The 16,788-nt window shown below is 39.0% G+C and overlaps 1 protein-coding gene across 2 annotated transcripts in view; it reads right to left on the bottom strand.

The window, feature by feature from the left end:
* Positions 1 to 16,788, bottom strand: part of LOC138206719 (voltage-dependent calcium channel subunit alpha-2/delta-4-like) — a 71,015-nt gene that overhangs the window by 47,524 nt on the left and 6,703 nt on the right. For both annotated transcript variants that reach the window (XM_069163650.1, XM_069163649.1), the window contains exons 2-9: positions 13,400 to 13,481; positions 9,868 to 9,984; positions 8,082 to 8,141; positions 6,254 to 6,416; positions 6,039 to 6,170; positions 4,427 to 4,487; positions 2,656 to 2,806; positions 529 to 603 (exon numbers count right to left, since the gene is read on the bottom strand). In XM_069163650.1, the coding sequence (XP_069019751.1) occupies positions 529 to 603; positions 2,656 to 2,806; positions 4,427 to 4,487; positions 6,039 to 6,170; positions 6,254 to 6,416; positions 8,082 to 8,141; positions 9,868 to 9,984; positions 13,400 to 13,481 (841 nt within the window). The remainder of the gene's footprint in view (positions 1 to 528; positions 604 to 2,655; positions 2,807 to 4,426; positions 4,488 to 6,038; positions 6,171 to 6,253; positions 6,417 to 8,081; positions 8,142 to 9,867; positions 9,985 to 13,399; positions 13,482 to 16,788) is intronic.

Here is a 16,788-nt window from a genome sequence, read left to right on the forward strand (position 1 = left end):
CTATTTATCGATGCATTTTAGTTGTTTTTATTAATTAATTTTTGTATTTTAAATTTATTTAATTTTTTGTATATTATTGAAATCAAATTACTTCTTTTCCTCATTACATATCTGAGCGACAGAGTTTCTCTGAATTTACAGAGTCTGTTCTTTACAATGTGTTTATTTATGGCGTTGAGCGTGGCTGGTTGGGAGTGTGTGTGTGTGTGTGTGTGTGTGTGTGAGTGTGTGTGTGTGTGTGTGAGAAAAGTGCTACACAAGTAAAGTCTGTTTGATTGATTGATTAATTGATTGATGACTGAACCTGCCCTGCAACAACAGACACACAGCGCTCCAGGTGGATTTACTGTGACATTTGAAGAAGTAGGCCAAGAGATCTGATGATGGCACTGAGGGTTTTACTGTGTGTGTGTGTGTGTGTGTGTGTGTGTGTGTGTGTGTGTGTGTGTGTGTGTGTGTGTGTGTGTGTAGAGGCTGCTAAGACGCCTCTCAGCTCTGTAACCCCCATAAAGCAGATAATGGTGTTACCTCTCGGTTGTCCAAGTCGGCCTGGACCAGAGTTCCTTTGAAGCACGGCTCCACGTAACGAACGTAGTCGGTGTACTGTGGACGAGAGGAGACACACATGGACGGGCAGGTTCATGAGCAAAGGGCTGTCGCTGGTTCAAATCCCTCCACCAGTAACAGAGCACTGGGAGAGCCCAGCTGTGCATCGGGAAAGACTAACTTATAATTGTGTTTGTTAATGGGGTAACTCAGAAATGAATACAATTATTGATATATTCATTATATGAAACCTTTCAGTTGCTCGTCAAAATGTGAAGTACAACGATTGCAGGACACGAACACTTCACACACAGAACAACCCAGTATCACAGCGAAGCGTGAAATAGACACGCACGTCCACTCCAGCAAAACGTGAGATGGCAACGCTTTGGCCTCTCTCGGCGTGACAGTCTCACGTTTTGGAGGCATAAAAGTTTCACGTGTGATTTTCTGGCCTTGAATGTGTCCAAAATAGTAATCGTTTCCTTCAGCAGCATGTCAAGGCCATCATGTTTTCAGGTTGTGCGTTCGTGCATCCCATTCTTGTGAAGGCAATATCTCAGGAGCACCTTGGGGGAATTCCTTAAAATTTGGCACAAACGTTCGCTTGCAAGGATGCATTTGTGGTCAAAAATATGAGTCTGGACAGACAAGTCAAATCTGGACAGATTTGAACTACCGACGGCACTGCTGGTTCAACGATGCAGTTCCATGTTGGAACGAGATGTCTGATGGCAAGGTAAGCCGTGAAAATATTCACAGCACACACTGAAACTGATATTCATGTGGGCCTTTGATTTGGTGGTTAAAATAGGTTTTGTTGCTGACCCCGTCCACAGTAACTTCAGAACAGCTGGCTGCGTCTTCAAACTGTAGATGTGCCAATTATCTCTTTATCGACGCGGTCGACCACGACATACTACTAAACAGACTAAAAATCTGGGTGGGACTTTCCGGCACTAAACTGGTTTGAATCCTACTTGAAGAACCGAGAATACTTTGTGTCTGCAGCTAATTCACATCAGAGCGCACTAAAATGAAGTGTGGTGTTCCCTAAGGTTCGATTCTGGGGCCTCTTCTGTTCAACATCTACATGCTTCCACTGGCTCAGATTATGGAAAGAAATAGAGTGTGTTATCATAAATATGCAGACGACACACAAATCTACATAACTATATCGCCAGGGGACTATAATCCCATACAAGGGTTGTAAATGCATTGAACTAATCAACAACTGGATGTGCCAAAATGTTCTTCAATTAAACGAAGATAAAACAGAAGTCATTTTTTTGGGGGCCAAAGATGAACGATTGAAAGTCAGCGCTCAGCTTCATTCTCTGATGTTCAAAACCACAAACTGAGCCAGAAATCTGTAGTTATGGATTCAGACCTCAATCTGAACACACATATCAAGACAATTACAAAATCAGCCTGCTATCACCTGAAGACTATATTGAGGATTAGAGGTCTACTTCCTGTCGCCAGAGAAGCAGCGTTCAGTTTCTATGTTCCTCATATCTGGAACAAACTCCCAGAAAGCTGCAGGTCTGCTGAGACTCTCAGCTGCTTCAAATCAACATTGAAGACTTTTCTGTTTGCTGCCTTCAATTGAACCAGATTCAAGGATGTTGATCAATTTCTTGCATTTCTGTATTTGTCTCCTGTATTGTATTTCTGTAACTTTGATTCTATCTTTAGCTTGTTTAAAGTTTTAATGACTGTTTTTAATGTTTCAATCAATGTTCTTAATTGTTTCTTTTCTTTTGCCTCATGTTTTGATGCTTTTAATGGTTTTATGTGAAGCACTTTGAATTGCTTTGTTGTTGAAATGTGTTATATAAAAAAACATGCCTTACCTATCAGACTAATGGAACGGTCCATTAGTCTGATAGGCAAGGCATGTTTTTTTGGTTGTTGAATGTCACGAAGACGCTTACATTATTCCAGAACTCCTATCGGGTGGTGCAAAAGCTGTTTGGTCTGAAAGCTCCTCCGGATGTAAACTGCACCTTAATGGCGGAGGCAGAAACTTAAGTTCCACCTCAAACTCTGCTGTGAGTAACGAAGCAACATGACGCCGCGTGCTGAGATGGTCTGAAAGTGTCTCACAGCAATGACGTTGACGAAGTCGTTCTCTCCCAGCGTGTCCAGGATGGTGTTGATGGTGTGTTTTGCGATGGTCATCTTCAGCCCCTTCATGCTGCCGCTGATGTCCACCATGATGATGATGTCCTTTGGAGACGTAGCTGCCTGGATGTACCTGTGAACAGGAAGTGGAGGAAACTGAGGCGATGTTTAGATTCACATCAGGATGTCAGAAATAAAACCCGACAGGACAATTATTGGCAAAGATCCTGAAGCTGTGAATTATATATTGAACTGCTGGCGGAAGGCTTCACGCACCGTTCGAAACAAATGCTTTGCTGTGTTACGTAATTTTTTTTGTAACTAGCAAACTAACCCCAGCATTTTAACAGAAATTGTATTCAGTATTGTCCTTTTAAATAATAATTAAAAAACCCAGTATACATACGTCTTTTAATTTATTTTTCGTCACCTGAGCAGGCTCCCTTCACCTGTGGGATGAGGTGGACGTTGTTAAACTCTCATCCATCACCGTACTCATATCTCTTTGCTTTCATATTGACTTCATTGTTTTTGCTGTGGTTGTTATACATTTTGTTGTTATTTGTTTTCATTATTTTTATATGGAAATATTATGTCTGCTTGAAAACTTTCTGTTTCCTATAACTGTGAACTTTTAACATTATCAGGTTTTTTGCCTCTGCACTGCACATAATATTTTTTTTAATTTGTGCAAAATATATCAAATCAAATCAACCTTGACTTTAGAATATTTTTTTAATATGATCAAAAATACATCTTCATACTCCAAATTAAAATGGTAGAAATGTTTTTTGAGATGAAAACTGTGATTAAAACATGAGGTGTAATACAAACAATACTAATTACTAAAGTTAACAAGTCTTTATATTATAAAGTATTATAAATTCATCAGTCTGACAATGTCTCCCTGCAGATGCATTCAGCAGCTCTGGCCGCTCAGCTGCAGTAATGCGGCATGATGAGGCGTTCAGGGACATATGTGCTTTGCTGGTATTATTCAGAAATGCATGAACAGCCACATATGGTGCCATGTGGGCTGCAGTGACCCAGCTAAGGAGCAGCTTATCGTCTTTTGCAGAGGATCAGGACTCCGGCTGGCCACTGCTCAGCCAGCACACGGCCCAGTCAAGACGGCTTTAAAGAGAAACTCAGCGCTTCAACGGGATTTCCTCCCTTGTTGTATTGTACTACTTCCTGTTGTGATATAGGCAAAATATACAACAAGAAGATAAGAAAAATTTCCTACAACACAGTACCCCAACATCAAATATGTAATAAGTTAAGTCCTTAGTGTTGGTGTTTAACTGTGAAAGCTAGTGACTCAACAAGTCTTCATCATTTTGGGAACTTTTCTTTTTCCCACAAGAAAAAGAAAGTACCAACAAAAAACAGCTGAAATGCAGCTCTGCTTTCCTCTGGAGAATAAAATAAGTCTTCATTAGGGAATTATGCCAGTTTTCAAAACAGCCCATGCAGAGAAGTGACCTCTTGTGGTTGTGAATAATGAAACTTGTTTCTAAATAGCAAAGTAATGAGAAACTCTGGACCCATGAAAGATTCTCTGTCTCACAACAAACTCCTTTTCCTAAAACTATCACAGCCAAAGCTTAAAAAAGAGCCTTCAGTTTTCTAAACCTTGTTGTCCATTTACCAGATCAGAAAACATTCGCAGTTTGTAAGTTTCCCGCTAGAAACTTGACAAACACCCACAATCGTTGTTCCATATGAGACCAGGTGAGGAGAGCCGACTCACCAGTTTCTGTTCCTGCAGTCGAAGGTGGCCACACCGTTGGCATCCGGAGTCCATTTAATACCTGATGAAGAACACATGGAGTCCGTGAACAGACGTCTTATCTGATAATATCAATGACTCAGGAAGGTTGATGTGGAATTTACATGTAAAACATGTAACACGGATCAATCCACAAAACTGACTCAGGAATACAGAAACACGGATATTATGTTTATTTGGGGAGTGACAATAACTATAAACTATATTAAACTCTGGTGGGATTCTAATCATTTTATAGTCACAAAACATCAGTTGTATTTGTTTGCACATTTCCGTACTGTACTTATTATCTACAACCATCAGACGCTGAATGCTGAGTCAGCAGGACGAACAGACAGAGTTTGGAAATGATGTTATTCGACGGGATTTACTGAAGGGAGTCCGTCTGTTGTATCACTGCAGTGTGTGTGTGTGTGTGTGTGTGTGTGAATGAGTAAACTGAGCCTTTTCATTAACCTCTCAATGAAAAAATAATCACCTCTGACAGTAGTAACTGTACACAAAGACGGCGACGGCTGTACTCGCAAACTTATTAAAAAATTTCAAAAAAACAAAAAATTAATTGAAGATATCAGAAGAAAATTTGACTCAAAGGTTTTAAACCTTTAGTGACGAAAACTACCAAAAATCAAATTAATCAAATTTGACTGAAACTAAGTCAACATCAGGTTCCAAAATAACATTCTGCTGCTTATTACAACAGAACAGACTGATTTTGAACGCAGCCCATAATTATCCATAAAGAACTTACTTCTCTGCTTTCTATGAATCATATGTGGTTCTTGTGATGTGTCACTGTTTAACTGTTAGTGTAACTTTCTGCTTGAATGGTGTCATCACCACTTCAAATTTAACTCATTATTGTCTGAATAAGAACAAATTCTCCATCCACACGCACACTAAAGAAGAATTAAATGGTTAATGCAAAGACATGAAACCAAAAGATATCAAATATCTCTTGACTCTGAACTTTCATTCAAATGCTATATTGACAAAATCCTGAAAAAAATGAATTATGCTATTAGTGCTCTTCCTCTTATCCAGAATGTTTTTTTCATTTAGTGTCAGAAAGAAGCTTTTTTACCAATTTGGGATTATGTTGACATTATTCATTAGGTTGCACCCAAAACAAATCTTCTTCCACTTGACATATCTTTTAATAAACGATGCAGATTTGTTATTGGCTGTCCGTTCACACCGATTGGATTAACTTACCTATAAATATTTGATCTACATCATCTTGGAGTATGTGGAGTATCTTTTCCTGTTTCTGGGTGCCTAATTATTTCACGTGTATTATCGTCTGTGTGTTTGTTTGTTTTTGTTTGAGTTCGGTATTGTTGATTAGCATGCTGTAACTTTTTTGTTTCCTTTGCTGGATGTCTTGGTTTGTTTTTGAGCGATGGTACATCTCAAGGCTTATTCCTAACAAAGAGGAATATAAATATAAAAGATATATCATTTACAGAGCCGATTTGTGTGCTGTGATTTAATTTCAGCTGGACCAAAAAAAAAAAAAAACTAAAAAAAAATCCATCTCCTCTGTCCTTCATGACATTAATGTTAAACTGACCGGGGTAGATCCTGAAGAAGCCGGTGGAGCTGCCGAAGAACTGCCAGGTGAGCGTGGGGTCCTTCTGGAAGTTACCGATGAAGATGTCGTTTAACGCCTCGGAGTTGTAGATGGCGTTGAGGATGTTGGGATCTGCACAGAGCGAACAGACGTGGTGACGAAGAGCGTTTTTACAGCACAGACACAGCTGCTGCTGAAGGTGAAGCCTCGCCGACCTCTGTTGTAGACGTTGGTGGGAACCTGGATGTTGCTCTGCTGCGTGTTCACCAGCAGTTTGTTGAAATGCTCGTTCTCTTCCAGAGCAAACTCTCCGCCCAGCGGCGCGTAGTTCCCGTCCTCGTCCATCGTGTTGATCATCATAGAGTTGTAGTAATCGAACTGACAGAGACAGACATGAAATAAAGAGTTTCTTTGAGTAAAAGTGAATTTTAGATTTCACCAATTTGTCATTTGAAGTTGAAGTTCTTATATTTGTTAGTGTTCATTATTCTAGATGTTTTTTTTGTTGGTTTTTTTGCTGTTTGATGCTTCAAAACGTTGTATGCCACCATGATTTGGGATTTGTTGTTTGTTTAATACCAATAAACTGAACTGAGCATTATTATTAGAGATTTTGGGGATGTGTAGTTTTTTTGTTAAGTTTAGTTTTAAGAGCTAATTTAATTAGGAAATTAATACTAAAAAAAAGTTTACAGCCAGGTCGTTACACCAGCAAGCTATGAGCTCAATCCATCAATCTGATCAAGAAAACAATGAGGGTATTGGGCAGGAGGAGGAGCAAATAATATCATCAGTCCAACAAGCTCCGTCCATTTCTGCAGTATTTTGACTTCACTTTTGTAGAATTGAAGGAAGGTGACAACTTTGTCAACTTTGTAAACAGTCTGCAGGTTCAGGAAACAAAAGGTGGTTGAGGTTGGAAAGAGATATTGTTGTTGGCATAATATAAATAAACATAATCTCAAGTCTCAACTCTCCTTCTTAATAAAGACTAATAATTTGCATTCACACTCAGCATGCAAACATGTGTCCTGAACTGATTGACAGTTGTTCCCCTGCAAGCTGTTAACCAATGATGACGTCACTTTGTCCACTGGGAGCAGCAGACTGGAGCTGGAGGTGCTGCAGCCTTCCTGCTCCTCTGGCAGTGTTTGATCTCAGCAGAGAGGACGTGACGGACAGTGAAGCAAATGAAGTGCAACATAACGTACGAGTCGGCAACAGAAGATAAAAAACCTAATAAGTATCAAACCATCGGTTCAAAAAGCATAACAAAAGAAAAGTAAGCTATTCATCAGCTTTGCATGCAGTGATATGTTCTACACAACCACAGCATGCTAGTTAAACCATGTTGTTTATTCAGAGGATTTACTGACTCTTCAGACTCCTATCGCAACTTTTTTTTGCAAAAAACAGCAACTTTTTTCAAAAAAACCAAAACAAACTTTTTTGGCAGATCTTAGTTGTTTGCAACTAAAGCACATTGTTATGAATAAGCTAAAACAAAAGCTTTCTATATGTGATCTAACTGTTTTCCTTAGATTGTCCTGTTTCTTTTAAACTTAGCTGCAGGCTAATTTCTGTCCTTCATTCTTTTTTATTTCAATGTTTATTTGCTCCACAGAGACATGATTTAATTTAAAGTTTTGAATCTGCTGTTATAAACACGACTGTTGTTGCTCTCCAAACAACATTTACTTAAAGCTATTCACAACACAAATCCATCCTAATCCTGTTCTGATATTCTGAAAAAACGCGCTGTCCTCGATACTTCACAGTATTTATTTTCAGTATACGGTTTCGATGTTGTGGTGTCGACCTACTTTTCTCTCAGGATCAGTGAAGTTTGATCTAATCTAATTTCAGGTGTCAGCTGAAGCTTTAAAGCTCCAATCTGCTGCGGCGTCCACCGCCGACCGGCCTGCTGTTCACACAGTCGCCGTGGTAACGTCAGCATCGGCAAAAAGCACAGCTGAGACCGACGGAAGATGTGAAACGATAACTGTAGCAGTTTATCCGTCAGGACTAAAGAAGAGCACTAACCTGCAATGAAGCGTTGAATTCGTGGTACAAGTCGGCGTCCTCTGCCGACTCGGCTAACCTCTGATACAAGAAATAGGAAAAAAAAAAAAAAAAAAATAGATAAATAAACAAGACTCAGACCACACAAACACAGAACAACAAAGTTGGGAAAAAAATGATAATAAATCTGTGTGACGTGGGAGTGAAAATACAAACAACAACAAACAATCAGTATTTTCATACTTGGGGCAGCGCAGACCCGGACACGTAACGTCTTTTATTCCACGCTCGGGCTGATTTGTAGCAACGTGGCAATTTTAGTGTCAACTTTGAGGAGAACTTGTGTTTCAGGGAAAACCAGGTCTGAGCTCACATGAACAGAACGATCCAAAATCCCACAGACCGGTTTGATGGATGTTCTACATATTTAATCCCACTTACATAAATAATTAATTCAAGATTTTTTTTTCAATGTAACCTTCTGAATCACTGAATCATAAAAAATAAAGCTGACTCTTGTCTGTTGAATTGGTTGTGAATCTGGCGTCACAACACAGCAGCCGACCTCAGCTATAAAACATAAAAACAGTCGGATTAACTACAAATTAAATGCAATTAAATCACACATGAAGGGGCAACAGTTCAAAAGCCTTTGGTACCATTTCATCCAGTTTAATCCGGTGTGTCATTTACACACAAACGATTAAAGGAATGTACACATGGCAGTACAGGTTACTTCATTAATGATCGGAGAGTTAATTCAAGTTTCCGATGCAGTGTATTTATTACCACAGCAGCGTTGCCTTCATCAGTGTTGTTAATAAACGAATTGCATTTAGCTTTAAGTGTGAATCATTTACTTCTGCTCAACTTGGTTCCAGCACCTGCTTTCATGATATTAGATGTTCTTTGTTCACTTTTAGCATTCAGCATCAACAAGATGAAAGTTTTAGTTTGGTTCTTCGTCTGCTATCGTTGAACCTCTCCCTGCACCGGGCAGCGCTTCTCCCAACACCAATTGTTTATAATATTAAACTCCTCTTTCCGACTCCTGGTACCATAAATGTGGTGATTACGAGCCTGAACCTCCCGAACCAGTACGTCAGTCTACTCCGTAAAGTTTGGCTGGTCCTTACTCAGCCATTAGAAAATAACAAGGAGTGCTTTAAAACCCAGGCGGTTTTAAAGGGAATGTGGACTGGCTGTGAAAACACCTTCTAATTATTAGCTCCTCCTACTTCACCACTGTGCCAGAGTTGTGACCAAAAATCCCACAAATTTCACAAAAGATACCAGACAAGTTGACCACACCTGCACTTGTGCTGCGCTAATCTGGACAAAAATAGGTCCCTGAGATTAATCCACTTAAAGGAATAATTTTAATTTCATAATGACACTTTCTGACAGGAAGTGACACACCGTTGTGTGTCTCTTTCTTCTGGTCCACAGACGTGAGACCGCTCGTCTCCAGCATTATACTTTACAGATGATTAATATCAATCTTCCCATTTAGCTACTATACAGAAAAATATTGAACTATTCCTTTAAGTGATAATTTTGCTGAATATTTGTTGGCTATCATGCAAATAATTGATATATTATCATTTTTGTTCACTGTGATAAAATGCTGTAAATTATAACAACATGCACTGATATTCTGTGTTGCATTATTAAGCGTGAAAGGATGTCCTGATCTGCTACTGAGGAAATATCAACAGCAGCATCAGCATACGGCGCCATGTTATTTTTAAAATGATTGTTTGGGTTTAATACGTCTTCGATAGCCTTTGATGACGTTCATCCTCACCTTCACCGACTTCATCTTACTTCCCAACATGCGTTCGATTTCGTCGGAGTAATCCTTCACCAGGTCGCCTCCGTCCACCTCCACGATCTTAATGATGGACTCCACATCCTTCAGTTTCTGAGGAGAAATAAAAACAGGTTTTGAACCGCTGGCTTGAAGAATAACAGAACTTTGTCTTCATGCACTTTTCAGATCCCAGAAAGAGGATCTGTTGCACTGGCTAGGGCTGAAGAGGATGCGGTTAAATAATGCTGTTCATTAACGAATGGCAGATTAGTTGGCAGATTAATGGGTTATGTTTTCATTAACAACCGGAAATAAATGAAAATAAACGGGAAATAACAAGTGACAGATCTGTTGACAGTGTTCATAAAAGGAGATTCTTTTTAATGTATTGTCTTGTTTACTGTATATTGGGGGGACAGATTGGTATTTTCTCAGTATTTGGGGGGACACGGCCAGCTGTGTCCCGTTTAGATATCAGGTCAACTTTCTCTGGATCAAGAAGCTTGATGTGGATCATCCATCTGAGTACGAGGCCCAGTCGGGTTACTCTCTGAATCACTTCATTAAGTGATTCATTAATTCCAATTAGATCAAACAGCCCACAGATACATGAGCAGAGCCAAACATTTAGTGCAACCTCCGTGGACGTCCCTTGTCTCGGACCTGCATTCACAGAGAAGAATACCTGGAACGAGGCTTTAATTCATCTTCCTGGCTTGTATTTTGTGCCAATATATAAGAATTAAAAATGTACAGGTGTCTGGCCTTTTAATAAAAGTTGGAGCCTACTTAATATGACACACCTACACTTGATCCAACCTGTGAAAGTCCTGGCTGATGCACAACCACTGGAAAAGGAGCAGCTTAAGCAGTTGATATATTTGAGTAGTTTTGTTTACAGTGTCATAACTGCAGAAAAATGACTTTTTATTATCTCAATATGATGCATTTAATCCAGTAATATTTGGACAGTTTAGAGGAGGATGGCATCTTTCAATAAAAAACAAAAAAAACCTTGAGTTGCAGTTATTTCTTAGTGTCATTCAGCTCTACCTGAAACTGACAGTGTTGCAACGTGCAGCATGTTTCCTCACAAAAGAGCATTCATTTTGGTTCATCATCAAGTATGTACTGAATAAATGTTAATGAACTACAACCATTTGTCAGTTTAAATGGGGTCCCGGTTGTTACCCTTAACAGCTCATTAAAAAGGTGCTTAAATTCTCCTGAAAAGTAATGCAATTAAAAGTAATTTTCTCGTGTACCCTTTGTGCCTTTTGTACGTCATAGAGTAAAGATCAGAAAGAACATTATACAAAAAACAAGGTGAAGGCTTTAAGACCATCTCCAAGCAGTTTGGTATTCCTGTGGCAACAGCTGTAAATATTATTATTATTATTATTATTATTAGCTGGATGCAGCTGCAGGAGGAACATTGATGCCAGATTGAACACAACGATGGAGGTAATGGAAGACAAGGAACCAAGGAAAATGTCCAGTTTTGTCTCATCTGTCCAAAATTAGTTCTCCAAACAGCCTTGCAGCTTGTCAATATTTCCATTTGTTTTTTCTGTCCTCCTGCATCAACTTCCCTGAAGCCCACTGCACTAAAAAAAAGCAACGAATGCTGCAATCAGACCCTGATGTACTGAGACCTTGAAGTTCAGCTTGCATCTACTTCTCTGTCTACTGTTACCAACGTTCGTCTGTTCAATCTGGGCTCAATTTTCCTCCTGCAGCTGAACATAAACCTGTTCATAATGTTTCTGACTGCAGTCACAGGAACATAAAGCTGCTTGGAACGTGATCGTGTATCATTTTCTTCCTGATGTTCTTTCTCTGGCTCATTTAAATGGAGCCTGAATGACTGATTATAATATTGGAGACAGGTGTGATACGGATTAAAGAAAACGGTTCATTTAAAATCTCACGATAACCCAATTATTTCTACAATAACTTTAACATGCTTGTGTCTAATTTAGGTCTTGATCTTCTCTTTCTGGGGTGTCAACAAATCTGTCAAGGCCATTTTAAAATAATCTTTGTAGAAGAAGTGTTTTTTTTTCACACTTTCTTTGCTTTACTCTGTGACGTACCAAAAGCAGGCAGATATATGTGAGAAAAACTGCTTTAAATTTCATTAATTTCAGGAGGAGTGAAGCCTGTTTTTTAAAGAGCTACCAAACAAATTCATACAGGACTGCTCACGATTCATCCGGGTGGCGGATTAGTTCCTTTCCTGGCGCATGTTTTGTTCTAAATTCAGGAGGTGGCCGTGTGTTTGGAAGCAGACGAGCTGCCGACCGCCTCTGACAAATCTAAATCTGACAGATAAATGGATGAATGTCTAAAATCAGACCAGGCCACAAATCCTGACGCCGGTAAAGAGGGCTCGGTCCTCAATCTGGGCATTACCGTGATCCCTGTGTGTGTCCTAGTAAACACAAACACACACACACACACACACACACACACACACACACACACACACACACACACACACACACACACACACATGGGCTCATTCACTAACACACACAAATGCACATCCAAACAAACACAAACAATCCCCATCGCTGTTTGTTGCCAGTTTAACCAGTCTGCAGAGTTTTGGACGAGTTTGAGGCTCAGCTGCTCTTCGTTAGTTTCCCTTCCATCAGTAAAAAAAAAAGATTATCATCAGAGGCATCACAGTGACACTAATCCACATCAGTGATTCTGCTTTGACATTTAAAGGAAAATTCTGCCCAAAAAAACCCACATTTCAACGATTGATTTTCCTCCTGATCAATGAATCTAAACAACAACTCGTGCTTTGAAAACAGTTTGTAATGTGGCTTCTGTGGAAGTTAACAACCAAGAAGTTACCAGTTTCATCCAGTCGGAGCAGCTGAACCTTTTAATTGATGCAAAATGTACACCGAGTCCTACATAACTTGAGATTGACTGTGATAGTTTGATGCCACATCCTCAATAAGAAAAAATGGGTGTGCAAACAGATTTTTAGTAAAGTTTAGATTTTTATTTTTTTCACCTGAATGTTTTTTGATTGTTTTAACTTTTTTGTATCGGTTGCACTTTAACCACAAAACATCTGACATACTTTATCTTGGCTTCCTGTATTTTTATCCTCGTGAACACTTCCCTGTTCTACAGACTGAACTTCCAACAAAGTCTGGATAGATATCGTGAATAATATTCAAGATAGGGAGAGAATGACTTTTTCACTAAATATGTGGCTTGATAAATTTCCTTAATAAATGAACTGGCATGTATTTCCATCATTGCAACGTCTGAATGAATGCTGTATGTTCTATCATGTTGTATATGTATATGTTGTATGTAATAAAGTCCTGTTTTAACAGGATTGCATTGACTTTTTATATCCACTGTAATCCTCTTGAACTTTTCCCTTTTTTAATAGAAGACCTCCTGGAATGAGTCAAACTTTAAGGTTTGATGTGACCAGAAAACCTACAGCGCATAGAATATATATATATATATCATATATTTTGAGTTTATTTACCTTCTGCAGCAGCAGAGAGCCGGAGTATTTGACGGTTAAATCTCGGAGCTGAACAGCGAAGACTGACGCCCACTGCTGGACTCTGAAAAACAGAAGAGAAATGTGACATACAAAATAAAGGATTGATACAACAGAGTTCAGGTTATTGAAATAAAATACCTTTCTGGGAGGAAACACTTCATGGAGAGGCACAAAAAAACTACTGCAAATAGTAAAATAGTACATATAATATTAATGCTATTATTTTAGGAATCCCTTCTCTGGACAAAAAAAAAAAAAAAAAAACGTGTTTATGTAATCAGATTTCAGGGCTCCAGACTGCATTAGTTTTGTATCGTACCATCAGATATGATCTCAATTTAGACTAGAGAGACTTATATGACATCAAGTAAATCATGTTTAATGTGGAACAAAGTGCAAACAGACAGATGTTCAGCAAAAGACAATTAACATACCTCTTAGGAAAAATAAAACAAACATGTCTGGTATTCTCCTTCTACAAAACAGTTTCTAATGTTCTTAACTGTGTCTCCTCGTTCAGTAATGCAACATATGAATTAAGCATTGATTCATGAAATAATTGCAAAATGTGAGGAGTGAGTCAGTCTGGAGCCTGAAATCAGTCCCTGTGGAAAAAAGGTGTGTCGGTTGGAGAACAAGAGAGCTGAGGATTAAAAAAGATGAACATTATAACAAGACACAGGTGTGAACAGTGAACCTGATGCACGTTTCATCAACACATTATCCTGTTTAATTGAGGCAGCCAGGATCTTTAGACATTTTGTTCTAATAAAAATCAAACATGATGATTGATCATGGGGCAGTTATGAGTTTGAGGCTTTTTCACTTCTATGATTAAACCATAATTTTTTTTTTGTTGCTATCATACAGTATAAAAGTTGCACAACAGAGGAGTCATAACAACAGAATCTATTCGAAATTTAATGACAAAACCAGAAAAAGTCATGCGAGCTTGATAAAACATGAGCAGTTTATATGAATTAACCAAGTGGTAACCATCAGTGATGTCATCAACCATCAGTGATGTCATCATTGGTTTATGAACGTTATGAATCCTCCAGTTCAGATTCTGTCCGTCACCATCTTTGCTAGTTCGGAGCGGTTCGGAGCAGGAAGTGACCATATTTGGACGAGCTGGGGGAGGAGCCAGCGGTGGATCTGACCGATCTGATCGGAAACCTGACGATACTACGTCCCGCCCACCGATAGCTGTAACCTGACTGCACCACAGGCCTGTCAATCAAACAGACACGCCCCCAAAAACAGGTCTTCTTGAATCTTCTTTTCTAATGAATGAGGGATTATTTTCAGATGGACCTCCAGAAAACTAATAAGAAGGAGTGACTTTATCTAACAACACCGAGATAACTGATGGACACATTTTATTCACTTTGGATTTGATGAGAGAAGTTGAATGGGAGTCTATGGAGCCGGAGGCTTTTTGGAGCCGACCTCTAGTGGCACTCGCTGGTATTGCAGCTGAAGACACTTCCGGATCAGAACCATTTTTCAGAACTGAAGCTACGAACTCTTTTATAAACAGTCTGTGGATTTCACACACACAGATTTGAACTTGCATGACATAAGTCCCTGCAAAAGAAAAACCCCACCTTGACTTAACTTCTAACAACAGCAAGGGAGGAACTGACCGGCTTATTATTGCTACAGTCAACACCATCACACTCACACTGCCTCTTCGACCTCCTCTGTCTTGTACACCAGCTGTACTGTGTGGATGTACGGTGCGTTGTGTTTGTTGGATGTGTCACTGTGAAGTCTGTAAATTGCCGTGGCGACACTCAGCTCGGCAGAGGTGAATGGCAAAAAAAGGCCCTTAAATATGACGGTGATGAAAGAGATTTAGATAATCTGTTGTTCATCTGGGTCACAGCAGAGAGCTGCAGGTGTCTACTCAGCACAAACTCACAAAATCAACACAACAGCACGACACAGAGCTGCAGGCGGTGGCGGAGCTAACAAAAAATAAAAAACTGACAAACAACAGTTATAATTAGAGCATTTCTGACCCAAATGTTGTTGCAGTACTGAACAAAGTGTGACAGGCCCGTCAGAGGGCAGTGCAGTTTGAGTGACAGTGAACTTAACTGTCAATCAAGGCTGCAACCAGTGATTATTTTCATGATTGATTAACATACAGATTATTTTCTTGATTCATAATTCATTCATGAATTTATTTGATAAGTTCTTCACGTGTCTTGTTTTGTCCAACACTCCAATAGCTAAAAAATTCATTTTACCATCATGTACAACAAAATAATAAATGCATTCATTTTACCATAATGTACGACACAAAAATGGATCAAATTCCCTTTAAGGAACTGCAGCTGGAAAATGTTTTTGCATTTCTGCTTTGAAAATGACAAAGTTGACTGATAGATTTATGATCAAAATAGTTGTAACCGATGGATTTTCTGTCAAACTAATACATTACTTTAATATTCATGGCAGCTCCACATTCAACAGCTTCACAGTTAGTCACAAAGTTTTCATCAGACACAGATTTTAAACTATTGAGTCTAAAATAGGGAGCAGGGTGAAAACGTTTAAATGCAGATGTTTGTGAGTAAAGAGATCAAAATATTCAGTCAATAATTAATAAATAATATAATAAACTAACTAACTAATAAACACAGGATGGATACAGTGTGAAGTCAACAGAGTTCACACCACTTCACACACTGTGTGTGTGTGTGCGTGCGTGTGTGCGTGCGTGTGTGCGTGTGTGTGTGTGTGTGTGTGTGTGTGTGTGTGTGTGTGTGTGTGTGTGTGTGTGTTTGTGTTTACTCAGCATGTGGAGAAGAAGGGAAGAGTTTATTGGTCCATCTGTTCTGGGCATTAATCCTCTGAGTACACACACACACGCACACACGCACGCACACACACACACACACACACACACACACACACACACACACACACACACACACACACACACACACAGAGTATGTTTCAAAAATACATTGTGAGCTTAACGGATTTCACAATATTCAGTAAAAATGTGACGTAAATCTGCCAGCAATTTAAAGATTATTTGTCACGGATTAATCTGATGATTGTAATTTCATCAATCAATCAATTATCAAAAATATAAACCATTTAATGTCAAAATCACATTCTTTAAATGTTGTTTCTGACCAACAGACCAAAACTCTTCACTTCACCACGACATATAATCTACAACAGAAAAGCAACACTTCCTCTTAAACGCTGGAACCAGAGAACAGTTTGAGATTCTGATTGATGAATTACTGTAGTTGATCAAATCTACAAACATTTTTAAAAAAACAAACAAACGCATACCTACTTACAAGTGTGTTTTGTATGATTTACATTATATTCCATGAAAA

Source organism: Embiotoca jacksoni, unplaced genomic scaffold (genome assembly GCF_022577435.1).
Source record: "Embiotoca jacksoni isolate LCO1_2020_lvr unplaced genomic scaffold, fEmbJac1.0.p SCAF_3, whole genome shotgun sequence".
Classification (NCBI taxonomy): domain Eukaryota; kingdom Metazoa; phylum Chordata; class Actinopteri; family Embiotocidae; genus Embiotoca; species Embiotoca jacksoni.